Source organism: Gymnoscopelus braueri (assembly GCF_963280865.1).
Source record: "Gymnoscopelus braueri genome assembly, chromosome: 6".
NCBI lineage: Eukaryota > Metazoa > Chordata > Actinopteri > Myctophiformes > Myctophidae > Gymnoscopelus > Gymnoscopelus braueri.
The window spans coordinates 9,217,291-9,245,087 of NC_137607.1; the positions used below are offsets into that span (position 1 = coordinate 9,217,291).

At 42.6% G+C, this 27,797-nt stretch overlaps 2 protein-coding genes across 2 annotated transcripts in view; both read left to right on the plus strand.

Annotated features, from left to right (window-relative positions):
* The window catches only part of rabgap1l (RAB GTPase activating protein 1-like), a 188,120-nt gene that overhangs the window by 40,668 nt on the left and 119,655 nt on the right, over positions 1 to 27,797 (plus strand). Inside the window, exons 11-14 of the mRNA XM_080430953.1 lie at positions 63 to 229; positions 3,352 to 3,472; positions 4,271 to 4,364; positions 5,073 to 5,223. Of these exons, the coding sequence (XP_080287079.1) occupies positions 63 to 229; positions 3,352 to 3,472; positions 4,271 to 4,364; positions 5,073 to 5,223 (533 nt within the window). The remainder of the gene's footprint in view (positions 1 to 62; positions 230 to 3,351; positions 3,473 to 4,270; positions 4,365 to 5,072; positions 5,224 to 27,797) is intronic.
* On the plus strand, positions 15,985 to 17,148 carry gpr52 (G protein-coupled receptor 52; the record flags this gene model as incomplete). Its single annotated transcript, XM_080429857.1, has 1 exon — positions 15,985 to 17,148. One exon carries the CDS (start codon positions 15,985 to 15,987, stop codon positions 17,146 to 17,148), a length of 1,164 nt encoding a protein of 387 aa, XP_080285983.1.

The following is a 27,797-nucleotide window of genomic DNA, read 5'->3' on the forward strand; positions in this document are numbered from 1 at the left end:
GTGAATATGATATGAATGTATTCTACAGATAAATGTGTATATAAATATATATTTTTGTACAGATAAGCAGGTATATATGACTGTAGCGGTGGACCTGGTGGTGACAGAGGTGTTGGAACCCGTCAGGTTCCTCCTGGAGACCGTGGTCAGGGTCTATCCAGCCAACGAACGCTTCTGGTACTTCAGCCGCAAAGCCTACAGCGACACCTTCTACCTCAAACTACAACAGGTGAGATTATAACACCTTCCGCCCACAGGCCTTTCACAATTTATACATACCGTATATATTTCCAAAGAGTAGTCCATACCGCGAATAGCCGCCCAATACCGGCCGGGGGGTCTGACACCGTTTTGCGTACAGTATTAACCCATTAAGACCTGAAGCCGATTCTACAAATGTCTTCTAAATCCTAACAGTATTCTGAAAAAAACGAATGGTTCTATATCAGTGGTTCTCAAACTTTTTCAGGTCAAGGACCCCCAAAATGATATGTTTGGATATGGATGCCAACCTCCATCTCAAAATGTTTTGTTCCAGGGACCCCCCCCCCCAGAAGCAAAGAATAGAGTTAAAATGTTCGCTTTAAACAATATATATATTCAAAGATTTGCACACATTTTCACGATTTTTCAAAAATCGCAGATCTGCAAACATAAATAAAAGCCTGCTGCAAATTGCCCCCTGGTTCCTTTTTAAACGTTTCCAAAACATTGCAGAAATAGCGGCCGAGCAACGCGTTGTAAGCTTGTACATCAGATATTTCTGCTATTAACTCATTCACTGCCACTGACGTAAAAAACGTAATTTGTCCCGTTTACCAATCCTGCCACTGACGTAAAAAACGTAATTTTTTTTTTTAGTTTTTTTTTCAAATTTGACCCAAAGACCAAGGAGATATGATTGTTTAAAGATCTACACTCCCATCCACTTCCTTGTTAACTTAAAACTTAAAAATTCTGTATCTCGGCTCCTGAGTACTTTTTTTTTTAAATGAAAAATCTCTGGCAGTGGGCAAACGCGGCCAGCAATAATTGTGGCAGTGAATGAGTTAAAGGATACATTTAAATAAAGTACCGGTATACAATTATTCAGTTATTTGTCTTACTGTATCTGCCCTGTGCATTTTTTTATTACGAATCCTAAAAGGCAAACAGAAAAAATTGTAATCATATGTTTCAACGTTTAATGCCAAAAACACAATAGCAAACTACAACATTTCAAATAAGATAAGATAACTACAACACATAAGATAACTATCTTAACCCATTTAGAGGATTCTAAAAACGCCTTCTAAATCCTGAACTTTGAGTTTTCTGAAAACGTTTTTATTCAAAACATTAAAATAAATAATGTTGCTATATACTGTATATAACATCAACTACACACAGAATTGTTCCCGGCTTGAAGAGTATAATAAAGTGTTTGAGGCTAAACTATAACAGGTAAGATAAGTTAAGACCTCTACCTCACATTATAACGGTTAAGATAAGGTATTATTTGTTCATTGTGAACCTTACCAAAAACTATAACGGATAAGAAATGGCTGCTACTGAAGAGTTGAATTAGTAGTTAATATGATTAGGTGATGGTTTATGAATGATTAACCAATGAAGTGGCCCTTATAAAATTGCAGCGATTACTACAGTCATCAGAATTTTCAATTGCAAAGTGTGTGTGTGTGTGTGTGTGTGGGGGTGTGTGTGTGTGTGTGTGTGTGTGTGTGTGTGTGTGTGTGTGTGGGGGTGTGTGTGTGTGTGTGTGTGTGTGTGTGTGTGTGTGTGTGTGTGTGTGTGTGTGTGAAACCTCTTCAAATTGAATGTAAAAAGCATGAAATGAATGAGTCCATTGGCAGGAATGGAAGTGGTGTGATAGCAGATGGCAGTACAGTAGCTCTAGTAATTATAGCAGCACATTGGTTCTACTACAGCAGCTCCAGTTGTTACAAGCTCAGCTAGTGGTTAAATTGCTATTTGTTTTATTAACCATTCAGCAATTATTCCTGTAAAAACCCAAAGCCCTAGAGCAGTGCTTCTCAAAGTGGGGTCCAGGGCCAGGGGTTCCTTGATGCAAGTCCAGGGGTTGCCACAGAATATTTGGAATCACTTCAGTTAAACCGCTTTAACATTTATTTGAAAAATATATAATAAAAAAATATATAAAAAATAAAACAATATCTCAAAATATTTTGTTTGTTCCAGGGACCTCCAGAAGCAATGATTCGAGTTACAAAAGTTTGCTTTAAAAGTATATATATATTCTAAGATTTGCAAACATTTTCACAATTTTTCAAAAATAGCAGATCTACAAGCTCATAGCGCGGCACTCGGTTCAACTTTCAGTTCACTTTCAGTTCAGTTCAGTTCAACCACTTGAGCCTGACATACATTGGCTATTTGAAAATAGCCGATCTACAAGCTCACAACGCGTCACAAAGCGACGCGTTGTGAGCTTGTAGATCTGCTATTTTCAAAATAATGTTGAAAATTTTTTGAACATTTGGAATATTTTTTAAAACATCTTCACCCAAATCTCGTATAGGGGGGGGGGGGGTCCCTGGCACATAATATTTTCAGATGGGGGTCCGCGGCCAAATTGATATCAATTTGGCCGGTCCTTGACTTGAAAAAAGTCTGAAAAAACCACTGCCCTAGAGTGTGTGTAACAGTGTATGCAGTAGGGGTGTGCCGATATATCGTCCCGCGATATATCGCGATACGTTTTCGTGACGATATGTATCGTTTTGGGGAAAAAAAATATCGTTTTGATTTTTTTTTTTTTTTTTTACAATAATAATAATCAGGCATGCAAACAGCCCCGAGGTGAAAAGGGTGACAACATGTTGTTTTTTTTCGGGTCAGGTGTCACACTATTGCCCTATTTGGATTCAAAACGGCTATTGTAGCTGAAAAGCTACAAGTTTGCATGTCTGAATAATGCAAAAACAGAATTATTTGTTTGCATTTGCTTTTTTATATATATTATTTGCTTTATATATATTTTCATAATAAAAAAGTGCGTATCGTATCGTATCAAAATCGTATCGAAGTTGTGAGCCCAATATCGTATCGTATCGTTTGGTGAAATTAGTCGGCACACCCCTAGTATGCAGCAGCTGCACTGAGTATTTTCTAACTGGCAGACGTTGCTGATAGTCTCTGCCCGTCCTCACTGGGTTGACCTCGGGGTCATGTGTTGTTGATCCCACTTGATCCCACTTTAGTACAGTACGTTCCCTCTCTGTAGCCCTCAGGACTTTAACCACGCTCAGTTGATTGTTGGATTGTTGGATAGTTCCAAAATGTGTTCATTCTCTTGTGTGTGTGTGTGTGCGCGTGCGTGTGTGTGTGCAGCGCTCAGACAAGGCCAGTCAGGGGGACGTGGTGTACGAGGTGGTCAGCCTTCAGAGGGAGTCGGAGAGACGCAACGCGGGACAGCCCACCTCACCTGCTGACGAGGAGGACAACGAGGAAGGTATACATTTCACCTGTCTGTCTGTCTGTCTGTCTGTCTGTCTGTCTGTCTGTCTGTGATGTGTTTGGATCTGTCATGTGACGTGTGTGCCCTGCAGACAGGGACAGTGAGATCTCCATAATAAATCACATATAATTATTCATATTGATATTATTATTATTATTCAGACAGTGAGATCTCCATAATAAATCACATATAAGTATTCATATGGATATTGTTTACATTCTGCAGACAGTGACGGACGGTGAGATCTCCAGTGGAACATAATAAAAAATATATAATTAATTGTTATTAATATGAATATTATTATCATTCAGACAGTGAGATCTCCAGTGGGACATAATAAATATATTATTATTATCATTCAGACAGTCACAGTGAGTGAGATCTCCAGTGGGACATAATAAATATATTATTATCATTCAGACAGTGACAGTGAGATCTCCAGTGGGACATAATAAATATATTATTATTATCCAGACAGTGACAGTGAGATCTCCAGTGGGACATAATAAATATATCATTATCATTCAGACAGTGACAGTGAGATCTCCAGTGGGACATAATACATATATTATTATTATCCAGACAGTGACAGTGAGATCTCCAGTGGGACATAATAAATATATTATTATCATTCAGACAGTGAGTTCTCCAGTGGGACATAATAAATATATTATTATCATTCAGACAGTGACAGTGAGATCTCCAGTGGGACATAATAAATATATTATTATCATTCAGACAGTGACAGTGAGATCTCCAGTGGGACATAATAAATATATTATTATCATTCAGACAGTGACAGTGAGATCTCCAGTGGGACGGGGGACGTTTCCAAGGACTGTCCTGAAAAGATCCTGGAGTCCTGGGGAGGAATCCTCAACAGATGGTGAGAAAACTGTTTGCAGCATTCAAACAGGATCAGAGTTATAGAGATACAATCTTACGTGTGTTTGTTGGTACTTGAATTATATCATAATTCATATCTGCAAAGTAACTACCGTAGTAACAAAAGTTTTCAAATAATTGTAGTGGAGTAAAAGTTCAATATTTGCCTCTGAGATGTAGTAGAAGTAAAAGTGTTGAAAATTGGAAATACTCCAGTAAAGTAAAATCACACCCAGTGTGAAGTGAGCGGTGTTATTTAGAACAGTGGTCATCACAGTGATGGAAGCGTTTTTTTTAAAGTGCGTGGTGCTATTTATAGGTTATGAATTTCATCATGCGTCTCGCTAGCCAATCACAGTACTGAGCAAAGGGTCTGAATACTTATCAGCCAATCACAGTACAGGTTATGAATTTCATCATGTGTCTCGCTAGCCAATCACAGTACTGAGCAAAGGGTCTGAATACTTATCAGCCAATCACAGTACAGGTTATGAATTTCATCATGTGTCTCGCTAGCCAATCACAGTACTGAGCAAAGGGTATGAATACTTATCAGCCAATCACAGTACAGCGACCCCAACCCCACTTATAGGAGCGGCTACACCGCTCAAAAATAGAAGAAGCATTCATAAAATCACAGTCTTAAAATGTTGATGTGCTCACAAGTATAGTAACACAAACCTGTGTGTGTGTGTGTGTGTGTGTTGAGGCATGGGAACCTGTCCATGCGTCCTAAGGGTCTGTCTGCTCTGGTGAAGCCGGGGGTCCCTGAGGCCCTGAGAGCTGAAGTGTGGACCCTCCTCTCTGGTTGTCATAGCGACCACACCCTGCTAGAACGCTACCGCATACTCATTACCAAGGTAAAAAACGCACACACACACACACACACACACACACACACACTCACACACGCACACGCACACGCACACGCAGGCCAGTGGTGGCCTAAAGGTTAGAGGAACGCACATGTTGCCAGAAGGTTCCCCGGTTCGATTCCGCGGACCGGCTGCTCTAGTGGTGCTGCTCAGTGGCCAACAGTATTAAGACTGTGGTTGTACTGGTCAGCTCCCAAGTCTTGTCTGTGTGTGTCTGTTTAGGATGTTGCGGAAAATTAGCACTTGTGCTCAGCTACTACCCTGGGTAAAAACAACAACAAAAAACATGCACGCACGCACGCACGCACGCACGCACCAGTGCCACACAGTGCTACTGACCCATTGTGCTGGTTTCTCTTGTCTTCAGTGTGTGTGTGTGTGTGTCTGTGAACTGATCTGGAGTCAGGGTGTGCATGCAGACGCCTCATACCGTGCTATTTTACTTACTGTTGTTGCTGTTCTTTATTATTTCTCTGTTTATTGTTCTTATTGCTGTCGTAATGTCGAGAAATGAAAACCAAAAGACTTTTACTCTTGTGTACATTAAAGACAAGAACATTCATCTTGAAATGTGACTTTGCATAACAATGAATCCATCCAGGAGATTAGCAATGCTGTTGTGTGTGGAAGTCATGGCGCACGTGTGCCGTTATGACTGTCCCTGGACCACAGTGGAAGGCTTTAGAACCCAGAGTGCCGTTATGACTGTCCCTGGACCACAGTGGAAGGCTTTAGAACCCAGAGGATACAGATATATAGGGTGAGAAGTTCAGTCATCCGCGAAAGACTAGAACCGCTGCTCCTTCTCTTGGAAAGGAGCCAGCTAAGGTGGTTTCGGGCATCTAGTACGGATGCCTCCTAGGGAGGTCCTTGGAGTATGTCCGACCCCCCCAAGACCCCCTGGCAGACCAAGGACCAGATGGGGGGGGGGGGGGATTATATCTCCACACTGGCCTTGGAACGCCTCGGTATCCCCCCCAGGAGGAAGTGGCTAATGTTGCTCGGGGGAAGGGAAGTCTGGAGCTCTCTGCTGGAACCGGGTTTTGGATAAGCGGTTGAAGACGGATGGATGGATGGATGAAGGCAGTGGTGGAAAAAGTACTCAAATGTTTTACTTAAGTAAAAGTATCAATAGTGCAATGTAGAAGTGCTCTGTTACAAGTAAAAGTCTCAACATTTACTTGAGTAAAAGTACAAACGTATTGCCATCAAAATGTACTTAAAGTACCAAAAGTAAAAGTACTAAAGTGTTTGAAAATAGCCGATCTACCAGCTCAAGATCTACGAGCTTGTAGATCGGCTATTTTCAAATAGCCTATGTATAAAATAGGGCTGAAGTGGTTCATGTATGTTTCATAATATCATAATTTATATCTGAAAAGTAACTAGTAACTAAAGTTTTCAAATAATTGTAGTGGAGTAAAAGTACCATATTTGCCTCTGAGATGTAGTGGAGTAGGAGTAAAAGTATTGGAATTTGGAAATACTCAAGTAAAGTACAAATACCTCAAAATTGTACTTAAGTACAGTACTTAAGTAAATGTAATTAGTTACTTTCCACCACTGGATGAAGGAGGATACAACCTGAGCTTTCACATTCACTCGTCCATTTGCGATCCCTGTAGACGGCTTTGCATTCCACACATTTGAAGAATAAGCTCATATAACTTGATTTCATTGACTTAATTGGTGTAATTACTGGCAGTAGACACAACTACAGCCCGGGTTTTAGTCCACTGCATTCCTGGACTGCGTGTCAACGTGTAAGACGGTTTGTCAAGACATCTGTCAGACCGCAAGATTCCATCAGATTAGGTTGTAGGGCTTTTAGAAGGTTTGCATTGAACACTGCAACTCTGAAATCAACCGAGCCTCTGACTGAAATGATGAACACACACACGCTCCCTGACAGAGACCGGGAAAGCATCTGTCATTTTAGGTTTTTAACCCCTTTAACCATTATTTAAAACTTTGGCCATTCAAAAATAGCAGATGTACAAGCTCATAGCGCGGCTAGTTTTGAAAAATCTTGAAAATGTGGGCAAATCTTTGAATAATATATACATATATATTTTTTAAAGCGACCATTTGTAACTCAAATCTTTGCTTCTGGGGGGGTCCCTGGAACGGCATATTTTGAGATGGGGGGGGGGGGGGGGTCTGCGGCCAAATACATATTATTTTGGGGGTCCTTGACATGAAAAGGTTTGAGAACCACTGATATTATAGCAACATAAAAAAAAAAAACAGTTAGGATTTAGAAGACATATGTAGAATCCCCAGACGCAAAGATTTGAGTTAAATATGTTCCCTTTTAAAAATATATATAAAGATTTTCAAATTTTCACAATTTTTCAAAAATAGCAGATCTACAAGCTCATAGTGCAGCACTCGGTGCCACGCTATGAGCTTGTATATCTGCTATTTTTTTATAGCCAAAGAAATCTAAAAATGACACAGATGCGTTCTCGGATTGAATGGGTTAAATCGCTCCTCTAATTCTTGCATCCGTCTTTTTTTGCTGCTAAGACACAGCCTAAGTCATAGAATACGTTTTGGTCTGTGTGTTGTATTGTTAGGCTGGATGTTGTAGTTTTTGGTCTGTGTTGTAGTTTTTAGGCTGGATGTTGTAGTTCTTAGGCTGGATGTTGTCGTTTTTAGGCTGGATGTTGTAGTTCTTAGGCTGGATGTTGTCGTTTTTAGGCTGGATGTTGTAGTCTTTGGTCTCTGTGTTGTAGTTTTCAGGCTGAATATCATAAACTAGTTTGTGAGCGGTAATATTTGCTGGGGACATTATTACAGTAATGTAATTCTATAACCAGGAGAAGCTTCAATGTTGTTACAGGGAATGGAATTAATAACATACACCCACCTGTGATCTGTGTCTCACACACACACGCACACACACGCGCGCGCGCGCACACACACGCACACACGCACACACACAGAGAGAAGCCTATAGATTGTACAGTAGACAAGCTGCCATAGCAACATGCTTCATCTATTTACAGGTTGTTTCCATGCCAGTGTGTTTTCCATTTTTTCTCTCCTTCTTTTTCTTCTAACTCTCATCCAATCGGAACATACTGTAGCTAAAGGTTACAGCAGGACTCATTGCTTCTCGACATGTCCGTCTGTCTGTTTATCTGTCAGACAGGCAAACTTAAAGGTACTGTATCATGACATTCATTTTAACTTTTTTAATTTTGAATGTTTTATTTGGGGTTTTATGACCTCAATTACACCCAAAAAACCTGGACTTAGAACATTCAGTGGATTTTCTGTGGTCTGGGGTTTTCTGAATAATTAGGCTGAAAAGTAATCTGAGCTTGGCCCTTCGACAGTGAGGTCACAGTCGATTAATCCCGCCCACTCTCCTCCTCGCCCCTCCCCTCCCCTATCCTTTCCTTTGGGGGGGGCGGAGCAGAGGCGATGATTGACAGGCAAAATCCCTCACCAGCGACACCCGCAGGCAAAGATTTCTTTTTTCATTGCAGTTGAAAAGGCTTTAGAAATGTGAGAGAAAAACACCTGCCATGGATCACTGGAATGGAATTTTCACTTAAAACCTTTTGTACACTTTTGAAGGACCAGGACAAAGACTCTGAATGTGGTGTAAAAGTGAATGTCATTAAACCTTTAAGCAAAGTGTAGTTGTGTTCCTCTAAACCAGGGGTGGGCAACTTTGACGATGGTGAGGGCCACTATATTTCCACACTCACTCCAGAGGGCCACATTGCATATACTGTCAGGCCATTCTATGGCCTGACAGTAAGTAGCAAAAATAGCCGATCTACAAGCTCAAAACGCGTCGTAGCGCGACGCGTTTTGAGCTTGTAGATCTGCTATTTTTGAGCTTGTAGATCTGCTATTTTTGAGCTTGTAGATCTGCTATTTTTGAGCTTGTAGATCTGCTATTTTTGAGCTTGTAGATCTGCTATTTTTTTTTGTTGCTATTATTTTATTAGAATCCTGAAATGTAACATTTTTATTACGGTAATTTCAAATGCATTTAGTTACACTTATGTTAACTTTATGAACTTAAATACAAATACATTGGACATAAAAAAGACAATAGAATTTTAATACTAGTCATTGAGCTACTAATATAGACTGAAGTAATTAAAGCGGTTCATGTTTGCATGTTTGGAATTGTAACAGCTGAAATCATTGATATATATCAGTTTTCCGATATTAACCTGTCAGCCCCCCCGGGCCGCCAGTTGCCCATGTATGCTCTAAACAGTGGCTCAGGAGGTTGGAGCGGCTGCCTTGGAATGGCAAGGTTTCTGGTTAGATCCCCCCCCCCCCCGAACTCCTCCTGGGGTTAGTGTCTTAAAGGGATACTTCACTTTCGGGCCGGGGACACATTTAAAAAAAATATTAAAAATAAATGAAAAAAGTTATGGAAAATTCATGGCCCCCTCACACATTAGTAGGACACTGCGTGTCGTGAGGGGGCCATGAATTTTCCATAACTTTTTTCATTTATTTTTAATATTTTTTTTAAATGTGTCCCCAAGTATCCCTTTAAGTGTCCCTGAGCAAGACACTGAATCCCTAACTTGCTGCTGATGGCGTTGGTACACAGTACATTTACTCAAGTACTGTACTTAAGTGCAATTTTGAGGTACTTTTACTTTACTGGAGTATTTCCAATTTTCTATTCTTTTACTGCTACTCCACTACATCTCAGAGGCAAATGTTGTACTTTTACTCCACTACAATTATTTGAAAAGTTACTTGAAGAGTTACTTTGCAGACATACGTTTTTACGTTATATAAAACATACATTAATCACTTTTACCCAATTTTCAATTTAATTCAATTCAATTCAATTCAATTCAATTCAATTCAATTCAATTCAATTCAATTCAATTCAATTCAATTCAATTCAATAGGCTTTATTGGCATGACATTGACAAGTGTTACCAAAGCACAACTACATTTCCATCATTATGTCTTATTTCTTCCGTCTTGTGGTTGGTGTCCTTCATGGACTATAGTCATTGTATATAGTCTCTCCTCAGACTGAGTCCAATAAATAATCAGCTCAATGTTTGTCCTTCATATCTCTGAGATAATCGTCTCTCTCCGCTGCCCACTCGTCTCCTCCAACTATCTCTCTCTCTCTCTTGTTCACTCTTTCTTTCACTCTGAACGACTGAAACAAACCGACGCAGGTGTCGTTGTTGAAAAATAGCTGTCTCCATGACGATCTCTCTCTCTCTCTCTCTCTCATGTGTCTGTTAATCAGAGTGCTCCTTCTCTAATTAGCCCACTGTGAATTCAACTAATTAAATCACTTAAGCTCTACATATGCTTTATCACACGACGTTCTGTGTGCTTTTACAACGGGGCTGTGTTTGAGAACATTCTTAAAAACATTAAGAGCTGGAAAAGCATCTGTCATTTTAGATTTGAACCCCTTTAAACCGTTATTTTATACTTTGGGCTATTCAAAAAATAGCAGATGTGCAAGCTCATAGCGCGGCACTCGGTGCCGCGCTATGAGCTTGTAGATCTGCTATTTTTGAAAGATCATGAAAATGTGTGCAAATCTTTGAATATATATATTTTGAAGCGAACATTTTTTACTCAAATGTTTGCTTCTGGGGGGGTCCCAGGAACAAAATATTTTGAGATGGGGGGGGTCCGCGGCCAAATACATATCATTTTGGGTGGTCCTTGACATGAAAAAGTTTGAGAACCACTGATATCATAGCGAACACAACAAAGTGTTTCAGAAAGCTGTTATTATATAATGACCAGAACAGGAATGCCAGGGTTCTTTGTGGTTGAATGTACTGTATGGTGCTATTTCCGTGGCTTAGTCATCAGCAGAGAGAGAGTCTGCTGGTAATCAAGAGGTCACCGGCTCGCCCCCCCCCCTCCCCCGGCCCCAGTCTGTGTGTTAAAGTGTCCCCTGGGCAACACTCTTACTGTAACGCCCCCCCCCTGATCACTCATCAAGACCATCTGAGCAGAGATTTAAAAAAAGTATATCGTTGCTGTCGGGCTCTTATCTCCATATTATTCTAAATTAAAGGAATAGTCACCCAAAAAAAATCTTATTTTCCATCAGTTAGGCCAGGGGTTCTCAACCTTTTCAGGCCGTACTTTTTTCAAAAGTAAAAGTACTCATTGTGCAGAAAATGTCCCATTTCAAGTTTTCAAGTGTATAAAACATCTTTTGAAAATGGCAGATCTACAAGCTCACAACGCGTCGCATCGTGACGTGTTGTGAGCTTGTAGATCGTCTATTTTCAAATGGCTTATATAGGGCTGAAATGGTTACTGTATGTTTTGTAATAATACAAAAAAAATCTGCAAAGTAACTAGTGACTAAAGTTTTCAAATAGTTGTAGTGGAGTAAAAGTACAATATTTGCCTCTTGAGATGTAGGTGAGTAGAAGTAAAAGTATTGGAAATTAATAGTTACTTTACACCACTCTCTGTCTGTGTGTGTGTGTGTGTGTGTGTGGGGTGCGCTTCTGAGTGTGTGTGTGTGTGTGTGTGTGTGTGTGTGAGGATGACTGCGATTACACACTATCTGTGCTTACAGTGAGACTGTCCTTACCGTGACCCTACAGGCTACAATCAGCCTTATTGGATCGTCTAATCAATATTGTAGTTTGACTAAACTATGTGGCGCCTTGGAACACTGAAGCAGAAGGACACTGGTTCCACCCCCCCGTACCGTCCATATGTGTCAAAGTGCCCCTGAGCAAGGCACTTAACCCCTTAACTGCTCCCCGGGGGGCTGTATTAATATCACCCACTGCTCCTCATACTGTAGTTAGGATGGTTAAATGTATTAACTCTTTAACCACCAGAGTGTATACGTTAACCCATTGAGACCTGGGACGCATCTGTGTCACTTTAGATTTCTTTGGCTATTCAAAAAATAGCAGATCTACAAGCTCATAGCGCGGCACCGAGTGCAGCGCTATGAGCTTGTAGATCTACTATTTTTGAAAAATCTTGACATGTTTTTTGTTTTTTTTTCAAAAAACTGTTAGGATTTAGGTCTTAATGGGTTAAACAACTCACCGACTGCCAGTGATCTTTCTTACCTTTTTCAAGTAGTCGCAGAATATTTATCTCCAGTGTGATCGATCCCCTGATGGTTTTGCTAATCCCGGAGGGTTTCACTGTGCTTCAGCGAAGAAAAAAAAGATTGGAATTCATCGCCACCTCCCGTTCGCTTGTCATTATGCCACTGAGTGAAAATAGCATGTCTCGCCAAAAATACATAGTAAAACACAGGAGCCGAGATACAGGTTATTTCCCAAATACTTTAACCAGGAAGTGAATGGAGCAGTACATCTTTGGATTGGTTCTGTGTGGGAAAAAAAAATAATATATATATATATATATATACTAGGGCATTCACGAATAGTGATTTTTAGCATTCGAATTATTCGACCTATAAGTATTCGAATATTCGATCAATCGATTTGATTATAAAAAATAAAATAATAAAAAAATTAATAAAACTTTTTTTTTTTTTTTTTAATGGCATTGATGACTCTACTCAAGGAATGCGAGTTGACGTCACACCAGAGCTCACAGCTGCGTGTCTGCTGTAGAAAAGCCACTAAAAAAATAAAAATAAAATAAAACATTTTTTATTTTATTTTTTAATAGAATAATCGAATAGTGGTTTGATAGTCGAATATTCGAATATTCGACTATTCTGTTAATGCCCTAATATATACCTGTATTTTCTGCACTATAAGGCGCATCTGAGTATAAGGCGCACCTTCAATAAATGTATTATTTTCATATATAGGGCGCACCGCATTATAAGGCGCATCCGCACTATAAGGAGCACTGACGGTGCGGCTTATAGTGCGGAAACCAAGGGAACCAATATTGATACATATATAAGGCGCATCGGATTATAAGGCGCATCCGCACTATAAGGCGCACTGACGGTGCGCCTTATAGTGCGCCTTATAGTGCGGATTTTGTTTGTTTTATAGTGCGAAATTTGTTTGTTGTTGAAATGACGGAGATCTCAGAGGAAAACAGTCTATGTACTGTATGTGCAAAATGTACTGTAGCAAATACCCCTACAACGACTTTAAAGAACAGAGTTATTATTTATGGGTCAGTCAGAAGGTGCATCTGGTTGGAGAAGTAGCAGTAGTAGATGAATAGTACTAGTAGTGGTAGTATTAGTAGTGGTAGTAATAATAGAGAGAGAACACAATGTGAATGAAAGACTAGGTGTACATAGGGAACCAATGTAAACTTAAAGACACACACAGAGAGACAGAATAATGAATAATATGAGAGAGAGAAAGAGAGAGCATCAGGTGCAGCTGGGAGGAGGGGGGGGGTGGAGGGCAAGAGAAGCTTGAGTGTGTCGGAGTGTGAGAGAGAGAGAGACCTAGCAAATGAGCAAGCGAGAGAGAGCCAGTGTGTGTGTGGCCGGCTAGAGAGAGAGAGAGAGAGAGAGAGAGCGAGAGGGAAGTGTAGCCCAGTCACAGCATCTCTGTGTCTCACTGCAGTAGGCAGCACAGGGGGACACAACTCCCTCTCCTCATCCTCTCCTCCTCCTCCTCTCCCGGTATCACTCCGCCTGTGCTCATTTTCCAAAGTGTTTGCTCCTCGCTGCTTTCTGTCTGATCGACCGCATTCATTCATTCGTTCGTTCGTTCGTTCGTTCGTTCGTTCGTTCGTTCGTTCGTTCATTCGTTCGTTCATTCGTTCCCGTCCTGCTGCTCTGGGATCAGCCGGCTGGTTCATCCTAGCGGAGGAGAAGCTCTGGAGTCTGGTTTAACGACTGAGCTGAGACCAGACGCACACACTGGGACCGCTGTTCTCTCTCTCTGAGGCTTTTCTATTGGTTCGGATGGACAGCAGGGCGACACGGAGACACCAAGACGTCACGACCAGAGGACCGCCGCGCTGACTATAGAGACGCACTGGACACTTGCTCTGTCCTCCTGCCACCTCCTCTCTCTCCTCCTGCCACCTCCTCTCACCTCCTAGCACCTCCCTCTGCCCTCCTGCCACTCCCCCCTACGGCCTGTCGCCTCTGGAGAATGTCACGGCAGGCACGCCACTGAAAACAAGTTTATGGGATAAACAAGAGGAATGCGGATTGATCTCACACACACACACACACACACACACACACACACACACACACACACACACACACACACACACACACACACACACACACACAGCGCTGAGCAGCAGTGGAGCTGAACTGGATCAGTGAGGAGTTGCTGTTGAGTGGAGCTGCAGAGTTACTCTGTTTGGCTTCTCACCGCTCCTGCACAGAACCTGTTCACCAGCTGCTCCTGTTCAGCCCACCCACCTCGGAGACCCTCCTCTTCTTCTTCTTCTTCTTCTTCTTCTTCTTTCGCGTTGGATACCTTCAGGGACCCGTTGGATGATAACCACCTCGTTGGATATACCTTCACGTTTGGATACTTCCGTGTTGGATTAACTCTTCACGTTCGATGCTGCCATGGTGGATAATGTGACGCGCCGTGCGGATGTCAGCGGTTTGTTTATATGGACACATGTCACAGCAGAACAGTGTGTCTCTCTCTCTCTCTCTCTCTCTCTGTGTGTGTGTGGATGTGTTGTAAACACAGCCCTGTCCTGCATGTCCAGCGCTGTGTGCTGCTGTGAGCCCCGGCGTGGAGATCTCTCTGTGTTGATGTAGGGCTGTGTCTGTGTTTTGATTCAGACAATAGCTGGACAAACAGGCAGCCCAGACAGGCACCAAAACAAACCGAGTGACCGTGACACACAAAACAAAGTAGCAGCAAAAAAAAAAAAAAAAAAAAAAAAAAAAAACCCTGTGGGCCTGCTGCTCTGCCGCAACAAAAGACTATCTTTGAATGTCAGAGCGACACGTACGGTTTGCTTTCACCCCGCAGAGCTTAACGCAATAGAACAAGCCACATTGCTCTTTGACTGGTTTAATCTGCACTGACTGGGGATCTGTTCCGAAAGGAGGGGAGCGCAGCCCCTTTTTTGCCTCGCTGGGATCGCTGGCCGCCCGCGGCGCTGTCTTTTTTTTTTTTACTTTGGTTCCTGCTTTCCACCCCTCCGGTTCTTTTGCCTTTTTTTTGTGCGGACAGATTGTGCCCTCTCCCTCCCGGTGACAACCGGGCGGTAAGAGTCAGGGAGAGGTGGCGGCAGACAGGCTGGGCTGATCAGCGGGGGAGAGCCCCTAGCCTCCGGGGGGGGGGGGGCGCATGGAGGCCGTATCGCTAACGCTGCCGTTTGGCTCCTTCTGTCCGTTCGCTGAGGGAGAGCGCAGCTGGGCTGTTTTTTTTGCTGTTGTTTTTTTTTTATCCCCTCCTCCTCTCCGTGGCTCCTCTAGACATGACTGATGGGAAAAAGGAGAGCTGAGCCCGGCCGGCAGCCTTCCCCTGAGGATGTATTGATTTCCTCCACGCTTTGTCACTGTTTCATTTGATTGAAACCCAGCTATGTGAGAGCGAGGCGGAGGAAACACTGACTGTGTGAGAGAGAGAGAGCAAGAGAGAACGAGAGAGAAAGAGACAGAGAGAGAGAGAGAGAGACAATCTACTGAGCTCCGTTTACCCAGGGAGGTTGCGGCGGACGTAGCAGCTGAGTGGTTGGCGAGGAGGGCAGGTGTCCAGTTCTCAGCCCCATGTGCCTGGCAGCGGGCGGACGGCCATTCGCCAACCTGACCCACCCGGACGGGCTCCCAGGGCCTCTCGGGCCATGAATCGGTCCGACGCTCCGATGTCGGCGCCCACTGCCAACGGCAGCCTGGGCGGCGGGCTCCTCCTCCTCGGCCCCGGGGGGCCGCGGACCTCCAACCACTCCTGCCCCCTGGGCTGGGGCCACGGCGAGGGCCCGGAGGCCTGCGTCCTGGAGACGGCCGTCATCGTCCTGCTGACGGCGCTCATCATCGCCGGGAACCTGACCGTGATCTTCGTGTTCCACTGCGCCCCGCTGCTCCACCACTACACCACCAGCTACTTCATCCGCACCATGGCCTACGCCGACCTCCTGGTGGGCCTCAGCTGCCTGGTGCCCGCCCTGTCCCTGCTGCGCCACCCGGCCGGCGTGGAGGAGCCCGTCACCTGCCAGGCGTTCAGCTACGTCATCTCGGTGCTGAAGAGCGTGTCCATGGCGTGCCTGGCGTGCATCAGCGTGGACCGCTACCTGGCCGTCACCCGGCCGCTGTCCTACGCGCGGCTGGTGACGCCGGGGCGCCTGCGCGGCTGCATCGCCCTCATCTGGCTCTACTCCGGCCTGGTGTTCCTGCCGTCCTTCTTCGGCTGGGGGAAGCCCGGCTACCACGGGGACATCTTCGAGTGGTGCGCCCGCTCCTGGCCCACGTCGGCGCTCTTCACGGGCTTCGTGGTGTGCACGCTGTACGCGCCGGCCGCCCTCGTCGTCTGCTTCACCTACTTCCACATCTTCCGCATCTGCCAGCAGCACAGCCGCGAGATCGGCGAGCGCCGCGCGCGCTTCCCCAGCCAGGAGATGGAGGCCGGGGAGGCGGGCGAGGGCGGAGGCGACGGAGGTGTGGGCGGGGGCGGAGAGCACCACGGAGGAGGAGGAGGAGGAGGAGGGCACGGACACGACCGGCGCTACGCCATGGTGCTGTTCCGCATCACCAGCGTCTTCTACGTGCTGTGGCTGCCCTACATCGTCTACTTCCTGCTGGAGAGCTCCCACGTGCTGGACAGCCCCGCCCTCTCCTTCGTCACCACCTGGCTGGCCATCAGCAACAGCTTCTGCAACTGCGTCATCTACAGCCTGTCCAACAGCGTGTTCCGCCTGGGCATGCGCCGGCTCTCGCAGACCATGTGCTCGTTCAGCCACTGCGCGGCCGACGACCGGGACTTCGGCGAGCCGAGGAAGGCGAGGAAGAGGGCGAACTCCGGCTCCATTTGAGACCCCTGCACCCGAGGAGTGGATTTGTACAGCTCGCTTTTCTTCCCCCGAGATGTCAGGAGCTTCAGCTCGAGTCTTCTCAAGCTTAGCGTCGATTAATACTTTGCTGCGTGCCCCGAAAATAGCAGATCTACAAGCTCAAAGAGTGTAGATCGGCTTTGTTTGGGGGGCACGCGGCTATAAGTCTGAATGGGGCTCGGGTCGCTGGTGAACTTAGAGTTGACTTGACAGGGGATGAACTGTCACAAGTAGGAAGTCTTCCCACCATGACACGACGTCTCTGAGCCGACACCAGCAAAGCTACTGAGGGTGATGATTTAACGTGGTTGTTATGACAAGTTCTAGCTGTCACTGACTGTCACCTAGGTACTAGTGTTGTGACAAGGTTTAGCTGTGTGTGACTGTCACCTACATCCTAGTGTCACCAGTGCTTTATCTCAGGCCCGTAAAATGCTTGGTTTATACGTCATTGCGGAAACCGGTGTGTCGCGTGCCGAGAATGGCAGATCTAAACGTCGTGTGAAGCGTGTAGATCTGCTATTTCCGGCACGCGACATCGGTGCGTATCGACGTTTCAGTCAGGTTTCATGTTTACATTTCTGTTCATGTACATCATCAGCAGAGGAAAAAAAGAAAAGAAAAAAAGTCGTAAATTCCCCCAAGACGTTCGCTAAGGTTTTCCCTCCAGTTTTTCACGGTGATGTGGTGATCATAAATATCTTCTTGGATTAGGTTAAAGTTGATGTGATTAGCCTGTATTGGATTTGGCCCTGCATACTTACACATTAGCATCATTAGCACATAATCATGGGCCCAGTATCCTCGTTTGTACTCTTGACCTGGGTGAAAGGGTGTCCCCAGGACACATGCACACACACACACACACACACACACACACACACACACACACACACACACACGCACACGCACACACGTACACAGATGAATGGCATCTTAACAGTTCTGTTCAATAGCAACAGATGATAACGTGGCCTTGACTGTAAATGTTCTTTATCCAAAATAATGCGAGAGGGGTTCGTCAGCCTGTCCGGGTAACCCAGTAAGGTCACGAGTTCGATTCCCACAACAGTTAACATGGCTGTAAGCAGCCGTAAAAAGCAATACGGTTAAACCCCATACCTCTTGAACACTCATTTTAATGAATGCACTGCAAATAAATGCACTGGTTGAGAGTGTGAAATTGGTCCATTTTTTTTACACTCTGGTTAAATTAATCAGGATTTGCTGTGTGGCTTCAATTTAAACAACTCTACTTAATGGAGACAGATGGTACGCTGAGACAGATGGAGGGGAAGATAAAGGCCAGGTTGTCTCTACAGTAAGGAGCCTTATTTCTTTATTTCTTTATATAAACAAATGTAACATTTAGACGTTTGGAGGTCAGCCCTCAAGCTCAGCTTGAGTGGGCCTCTTCCTTACTTTCTTCACAGGTGTTACCAATGATACTAATGAAGGCTCTGTTCCATTCTGGTCAAACAAGAGTCAGGGGTGCTGATAATGTGCATGTTGGCTCACTGGAGACACTCTGCTACACCAGTGGGTCTCACAGTGTGGTCCAGGGACCCCCTCATGGTTCCTTAACCCTTTAAGGACAACTTTAAAAAAAGTTTTTTTTTTTTTACTGCTTTCTATAGTTTTAGCAATTTTCGCGATCTTTTTTTACAGTGGGCGGGGGCATTCTGTCCGGTGGCTAAATATGTCTTTTTTTTACACAATAACCGGGCGTTTTCTTTATTATTATTTACAGTAGCTCTTCTAGCCCCCAATAACTCACATCTGGCCATCAAAGACCACAGGACCTTTTTTATTGTGTAAAAAAGGCATATTTAGCCACCGGACAGAATGCCCCCGCCCACTGTAAAAATATCGCGAAAATTGCTAAAACAATAGAAAGCAGTAAATGAAAAAAAAAGAACACTCATCTTTTATTTACTTTAATTACAAGCTAAAATATAAACCTGCCACTGCCAGAGATTTTTTCATTGAAAAAAAAAAGTACTCAGGAGCCGAGATACAGAATTTTTAAGTTTTAAGTTAACAAGGAAGTGGATGGGAGTCTAGATCTTCGAAAAATCATATCTCCTTGGTCTTTAGGTCAAATTAAAAAAAAAAATTAAAAAGATTATTATTATTATTATTTTTATTTTTTTTCGAAAAAATTAAAAGTTGTTTTAGTCGTTCTAGGCAGACAGGGCTTATGGGACAGAAGTTGTTTTAGTCTTTCTAGGCAGGGAATGAGTTAATGGGTTTTAAGGGGGGTTCCAAATGGCCCCTTATGGGTGTGTAACTCTGAGAGTGTACAAGCACGGGTCCCATTTGTACACTCTCAGAGGGCGCGTTCGAAAATTACTCACCGGAGCACACTCGCCTATTAGTTTGTATTGGCCAGTGCGCTCAGTGCTGTATTTTCGAACGCACCCAGAGTTACGGGTTTGAGAACCACTGTGCTACCCTGAATGGAACAGAGCCTTCATTAGAATCATTGGTAACACCTGTGAAGGCTGTAAGGGAAGAGAGAGGCCCCATTTCCTTCCAACATGGCTGCTGTGCACAGAGCCTACTGGGAAGCAACGAAAGCGCTAAATGTTGGACCGCTGACGTAAAAACCGTCAGAATCACTCTGGTTTGAAGTGGTCTTACTTCTGGGATCCTGGTCCTCAGGGGGGGCTTCTGGAGGTTCAGGGTACGGCTGGGTGTTGAATGCTGCTAGAGCCCGACCGCTCTGCTGGCCCATTGTTATATCAGACATTATTTGACAGTTTTTTTGTTTGACAACATTGGTATCAGCAATGTGTCCCAATCATTATAGGTGAACATGTTCCAACATAAAAAGTAGTCAATCTACAAGCTCAGTTAACTCGTAGATCGGCAATTTATTAATATATTTTTAAACATTTTTGTAAGTTAAGTTGTAATTTGTATTTATTTGTTTGCTCCAAGTTGTAGAGAAAATGTCAATCTTTTTTTACATAGCATCTGTAATCGGTGGTCTAGGACTCTCCACATCGGGATCAGCACTGGACCCAAAAATTGTCTATCGGTCGGGCTCTATATATACTGCCCTTGATGATGGAAAAGTTCTTAAGTTGTTAATTCTCCCTGGAACTTGGACGGTTCTACAGAAAGTCCCTTTAGGTCCTCCTTAACCGCAAAGACTGTTGCTCCATCTCGGGACTAGTTTGTAATGCCTTTTTTAGTTTCCGCAGCACAGTGTTTCAAACACCTCGTCTTTGCAGTTTCCTTTTTCCCCAGCAGTTTGTATTCGTGTACATTCCCCTCGACCCATCGGATGTTTTCTAGATGATGTCAACGAGACTTTCATACTGTTTTTGTCAGCCAAGCGACGAACCAATGATATCTCCCGAGACGTTTCCCCCCCCCGACCTGATCGATGCTCTTGGAGTCATTGTGTGGTCGTCGGTGGGTTTTCTAGAGCGCTCTAATCATGTCCTTGTTGAGGGCTGAGTGCACCTGTTTGTTCCAAATCAACTCCACACACCGGCTGAAAAACACTGATGACTTTATCCCCGCCGTCTCTGGCTGACGGATGGTGTGTTGATGAGTGAAATCGTCAGTGGTGGAAATAGTACTCAATTGCTTTACTAAAGTAAAAGTATCAATACTGCAATGTAGAAATACTCTTGTTACAAGTAAAAGTCCGGAATTAAAAATTTACTCGAGTAAAAAAAAGTATTGTCATCAAAATGTTTCAGGTTTTCAAATGTATAAAAATCTTTTGAAAATAGCAGATCTACAAGCTCACAATGCGTGGCAATGTGGGCTTGTAGATCGGCTATTTTCAAATGGCCGAAATGTATACAGAGCTGAAGTGGTTAACTCTTTCAGTGCCAAGAGTATTTTCATAAAGTACTCCCAAACTGCCAGGAATTTGCGTTTTTTTTTATTTTTAAATTTTGTAATCTTTCATTCAAATAAATGATCTGATTGGGGTTTTAAACCCATAATACAGTTCTACCAGTAGAGAGCAACAAATCGACACATTGATGACCTCGCTGGCTCACTCACCCCCTCCCAAACAGGCTCACGTCATATCCGGTCCTAACCGGATGTTGACATTTTGACAATCGTTGATCAGGCTAAATTACGATGCGATACACGACTACGATGACTGATCGTCACCCAGACCAAAGAGAGTAGACGTGGACCTCTCCGTTCGCTTTTTATACTGTGTGAAAAAAACGTGACTTTCCCTATTCTGGCCGAAAATCACCGGAGAAAAACAACGTGACCCGGAAATGAAATTTTTTTTTTACATCCGGCTCCGGGTGAGTCTGATGTAGTCAGGAAGCGAAAGTGATCATGAAAAATATACAGAATAGCGCGACCACAGTCAAAAGTAAAAACTCGGGATTTCTCGTGCTGGCACTGAGGGTACTCGGGAAAAACTCGGGATATGTCGGGGCGTGGCACTGAGAGAGTTAATGTAGGTTTTGTAATGATAATCAAATTCCACAAAGTAACTAAAGCTTTCAAATGACTGTAGTGGAGTAAAAGTACAATATTTGGATCCGAGATAGTAGTGGAGTAGAAGTAAAAGTATTGGAAATGCTCAAGTACAAATACCTCAAAATTGTACGGTACTTAAGTAAATGTACTTAGTTACTTTCCACCACTGGAATTCGGTTGGAATGGGGATGCGTGCGTATATATAGATCGGTGGTTTTCAACCGGTGGTCCGGGGACCACCAGTGGTCCTTGAGGGAGTCCCAGGGGGTCCCCCAGCAAAATGAGTTAACATAGCGTCACAATCATTTTTAACCACTTAGCTTTGGCTATTCAAAAATAGCAGATCTACAAGCTCATAGCGCGGCACCGAGTGCCACGCTACGAGCTTGTAGATCTGCTATTTTTGAAAAACCTTGAAAAAGTGTGCATATCTTTTGAATATTTATATATTTTTTAAAGCGAAAATTAACTGATGTCTTTGCTTCTGCTGGGGGGTCCCTGGCACAAAACATTTTCAGATGGGGGGGTCCGCGGCCAAATGTATATCAATTTAGGGGTCCTTGGCACTGGAGTAGATGACAGGTTGGAAACAAAACCAACACAACCAAACCCCCTTCCTTGATATTGTGACTGTTGTTGTTGTTGGCTGCTATAATAAGCTGCTTCTGGTTGTAACTGGTAGCTCCTCCTTCTGTTTGCATTCCGTTTGGACTTTTGCCTAAAAGATGCGTTTTTTATTTTCCGAGAGGAGCTGAAGAAGATGTCACGTTCTTGGGACGCGTACACGTACGCGGCACATTGCACTTTTAGTTTTTTAACCCATTCAAACCTGGGAAAGCATCTGTGTAACCACTTCATCCATATTTTATACTTTGGCTATTCAAAAAATAGCAGATCTGCAAGCTCATAGCACGGCACTGAGAGCTTGTAATTTATTTATTTTTTTGCAAATATATATATTTTTTAAAGAGAACATTTTTAACTCAAACCTTTGCTTCTGGGGGGAGGGGGCAACATATTTTGAGATAGGGGTCCGCGGCCAAATAAACATCAAAATATGTTGTTCCAGGGACCCCCCCCCCCCCCCCCATAAGCAAAGATTTGAGTTCAAAAAAGCGGTTTAAAAAAAATACATGTATTCAAAGATTTGCACAAGACGTTCCAAGATTTTTCAGATATGGTCGATCTACAAGCTCGTAGATCTATGAGCGTGTAGATCTGCTATTTTTGAACAGCCAAAGTATGAAAAATGACTAAAATGACACCGATGCGTTCCCGGGTTTGAATGGGTTAAAAGGAAGGACTAGTCTTTAGGCTGCATGACATTCATATCTGACCAGATTGACCTTGTGACGCTGACACACTGTACTGTATGCTATTCATTTATACTCTGACTGTCGCTCTACGAAAGTAAAGCCAGATCTACTGTACAAGCCTGAGGACGCATCACATCGCTCGGACATCTAGGAGCTCAAAACGTAACCCGTTTTGAGCTTGTAGATTGGCTGTTTCCACTATTAACCCATTAAGACCTGAGGCTATTCTTTAAAAAAATCTAAATCCTAATAGTTTTTGGAAAAAAACTAAAAAAAAAAATCTAAAAAATGTTTTTTCCAGATTAAAAAAAAATAGCAGATATACAAGCTCATAGCGCGGCACGGTGCCGCGCTATGAGCTTGTATATCTGCTATTTGCGTTCCAGGTCTTAATGGGTTAAGTATAAAGTTATTCAATTATGTAAGTTATTTGTTTATTATATCTGCCCCCGTGCACCTTTTTGTTTACAAAGCATAAAAGCCAAACGGAAATGTGATTTTGTATTCGTAATGTTCCGAAAGACAATTAAATCGTTAATTTGCAATTATTTAAGTGAAATGTCATAATGTCGACAGCCCTGCGTAGATCTGTTATTTCCGCAGAGTGACACCGTCGTAGGAGAATGCAGAATTAAGTCTCATTCCGGTTTCCAAAGTGAAGTGAATTCTCTCTTTTAGTCTTAGCCTGGTCTGTGCCGTTATCATATCCAAATGTTGGTGTTTGTCTTTTTCTATACAATAATACTGAAAACACTGCAACAGGAAAATGTCAAACAGGACGATGAGTATTCCCATATGAATATGTACAGTATCACACAGATACGGTAGAATTAATGCGTTTCATATGAATATGTATCTCACAGGAAACGGTAGAAACCATTTCAGCTGGTGCACAAAGTTGTCATTCCTCTTTTATACGTCGGGAATTTTGTGTTTTGTTTCACGATTGTCGTGTAACAGGATTTAGGGCCTACAGTACAAAATCCTGACAGTCCGCTTTTACACTCTCAGAGTAAAAAACGTCACCCATATATTGGTTTGGCCGATATATTGGCAATCATCATCATCGGTATTGCCAATTATGCAGCCGATGTTTAACCAATTTCAACCTGGGCACGTCATCATAGGAGAAAATCTTCTAAAAATGTCAAACAATTTAAAAACAAGTTTGAACAGTGGTTAAGTACATTTTTTTTTGCTTGCTTGTTCGTTGTATAATTAAAGTTAAATGTTATTTTCTTTATGTTGCTATTTAATATACTTAATTTCAAATGTTTTCTTTATGTTGATATTTAATATACTTAATTTCAAATGTTTATCTTTGAGAAAGTTATGTTTATTTTTTATTTCTTTGCTTCTGAGTTAAATGTTCTCAAATCGAAACTGTAATAAAATCTAAGATTTTCAAATTGATGAACTTTTTTGACATATCGGTCAAAACATGGGCAATCGGTGGGCTAGGACTTTTCAGAATTGGGATCGGCATCGATCTCGGAGTTAAAGTCATAATGTGTAACTTAAGCAAAATCTAAAGTTATTTTTTTACTTGCATTGGTATATCTTTCACAATAACCATTCCACAATGAATTTATTTTTTGACAACTTCTCTGAACACAGGCATCGGTACAAATGTACTATTTTAAAGTTCATACATACCGTTTCTGTCGACGTCATTATTGCCTTCCAAACTTCCCTCTGCGCTAGGAACCCTGCAGCCTTTGTTTTGGAGCGGTACTTCCGTGGTTTTATTTCGAACTCTGGGGAATCACGGTTCTCACAGACACCAGAGCTGCCAGCGGTGTTCCCCTAAAAGACTACAAAGATGGATGTCACACATTATGACTTTAAATGGAACTCCCAGGGTTTTGCAGTGTAGGTCAAGGTGCTTTAAACCCACAGAGAATGAATGTGCATTCATTCTGTTGAACGTGCGTGTATATTGTGATAATGACCATACTGGTTTGGTAGAACGAGATACATGAAAAAAAAAAGTGCATTGTGTCAGGTTTGGAATCCTTTTAAGACTTTCCGGTTCTTAACAGACCGATTCCTATATATAAAATTTAAAAAATGGCCTTCATTAGAAAAATAAATATAAACACAAATTCATACTTGAGGCGGTTCCCAATGTAACCTCTGGGTAAGGGTTCCTAGTGGACCTTACAGGTCTATAACTCTGAGAGTGTACAGATGGAACCAAATGGACCCTTACGGGTCCATTTGGTTCCATCTGTACACTCTCAGAGTTACGATGGTCCTTGAAATTAAAACAAGTTTGAGAACCACTGGTATTGTCATGGTACAGCAGATGTAAAATCCACACACCAGTTCCGACGGTGTGCAAAAAAAAAAAAAAAACGATTCTGGAAACGGTTCCAAATGTGTCGGAACCGATTCCGAATGTTGGATCTGGTTCCTCCAGATCCCAATCCTACATTGGGTGGGGTGTTGCAGCTTATAAAAATCCTACTGTATAATAATAAATATATTTATTTAGTTATGTTCAAAGTACTACTGGTTGAGTATGAGTACTGTGTGTGTGTGTGCGCGTGTGTGTGTGTGTGCGTGCGTGCGTTGTTACACTGCTGTACAACGCAACACACGATGAGATTGTTGAATCTTTATACGCAGCATAACGTAAGGGTTGTGTAGCTGCTGTGGTGTCATGTGTGTGGATTAGCAGAACTGTGTTACGTTTTTTTATTTTTCTCAAAAGTCTCTGGTTTCACTGTCCATGCAATAAACGCAGAATATGACATCAAAGGATTGCAGTGTGTGTGTGTGTGTTGTGTGCATGTATTATTATTATTATTAGAGCTGATCTTCGAATCTTTTTTGGGCTGTCGAAGCTGCTGAACCAAAAATCGCTGCTCACTTGGCGTGTGTCTAACCAGAGATAACATTCACGCCGGAATTACATTAAACATGAGTTGCAGGCTAGACTATAGTGCAAAACAAATTCTATAGAGATGATTCATAATAATACAGTATTATGACGATAGACTGTAACGACCATACCGTAAAGGAGGTAGTTGTTTATGTTGATTTCAGTCAACACGTGGATTCACACACCGTTTAATCTAAAACCTTGTTTTTTTTTTGTTTGTTTTTTTTACATTTGTTTTCGAACCCGCGGCGCGCTAGGCCAGCAATCCGGGCCTAATCTAAGCCTTGTTGATAGTTGATAGTAGATCCTTTGCAGATGTACAGTATACTGTACTTACCACTCATGTAGTTCATGTGAGATGCATGTTTTCTCTGTCTGTGTTTATAAGACGTCGTGACGTGTCATAAATAGTCCATTTGATGACATATCCAGCAGGGGCGTAGCCAGAACGCTGGCAGCAGCTGGGCCTGGGCATTTGCGGGTGGGCACTCACACGAACGCGATTTTTTTTGGGGCGGTTTTGTGCGGATTTGGGAGTTTTTTTGATACTTTATTTCGGTTTTAGGGTTGGGGTTGTTAGGGTTATTTAATTATTTGGGGGGAGCCAGCCCCCCAAACTCCTGAAATGCATAGAAATCATATGAAATCTAAATAAAGAAATGTATATTAATTATATTGAATTATTATATATTAATTATATTATTTATGTATTTATTAACTGTTAATCCATTATGAAGAATTCCGTTTTCCAGATGAGCATAACAACATAAGAGTTATTCTTTAAATGGGCACACGATGTAATTATATTGATTAATAATTTTATTTATTTATATATATGCACTTATAAAAATTACTGAATATATATATATATATATATATATATATATATATATATATATATATAATTTTTTATTTTTATTTTGGGTGGGCACAACAGGCGGGTGGGCCCAGGCCTACCTATGCCCACCCGTGGCTACGCCCCTGATATCCAGATGGAGAAACGGTCACTGATTGCGCGGCATCTCTCATTGTTATTATGTACGTTGCCTCCTACATCATTGTGCTTATGCTTAGCTGTACATTTCTAAAGATGAAATTCAAAACGTATCGATTTTGGTACAGTATGGTGTGGTTTTAACTGTGGCTGCAGTTAGCGTTAACAATCTCTCAACATGTCGTTCTGCAACGCGTCGTGGGTTTGTAGATATTTATTTAATTTTTCATTTTGATCAAAATGAAAAATAAAGTGATTTTTTAATTTATTTTTTAAAGAGGAATAGTCGATTTATTTTCCCGTGCCATCGAACGAAGCTTCGAAGCTTTGTACTATTTGGGTTAGCCCTAGTTATTATACTTGGCCAGATGTCCACACAAGTATAGCAGAATTTGAGAAATAAACATTGTGGGGACCACTTTCCTGGTCTTCACGAGAAATGTTTGTTTTCTGGTAAAAAAAAAAGAAAGAAAAAAGTGACAGCTGCCCACTCAATGCATTTGACCACTCATACGGTCGCCATGCCAACCAGCCCCATCTGGAGGGGGCGGGGGTCGAGTGGATCCCACGGGAGCCCTTTCTCTAAAGTAAAAGAGTGATTATTACGTCAATATCACTGAGTGGATGGATAGATAGATAGAATACTTTATTGACAAGCAATTAAAACAACTACAGTGTCTCCAATCAAAGGCTTGGATACAAAGCCAAAGCTTGTTTTTTTCCATTGGGGTCCAATGGTCCACTAGGACATTGGTTCTCAAAGTGGGGTCCGGGGACCCCCAGGGGTCCTTGAGGGGGTTCCAGGGGGTCCCCAGCTAAATGATGGATAGTTAAGAATCATCTAGTGTACAAACTAGTGTACAAATGGAACCAAATGGACCGACAGTGTGGAATAAACTCCCATTACACTCCCATTACACTTAAGACAGGCAGCCTCTGTCGATAGCTTTAAAGCACAGCTCAA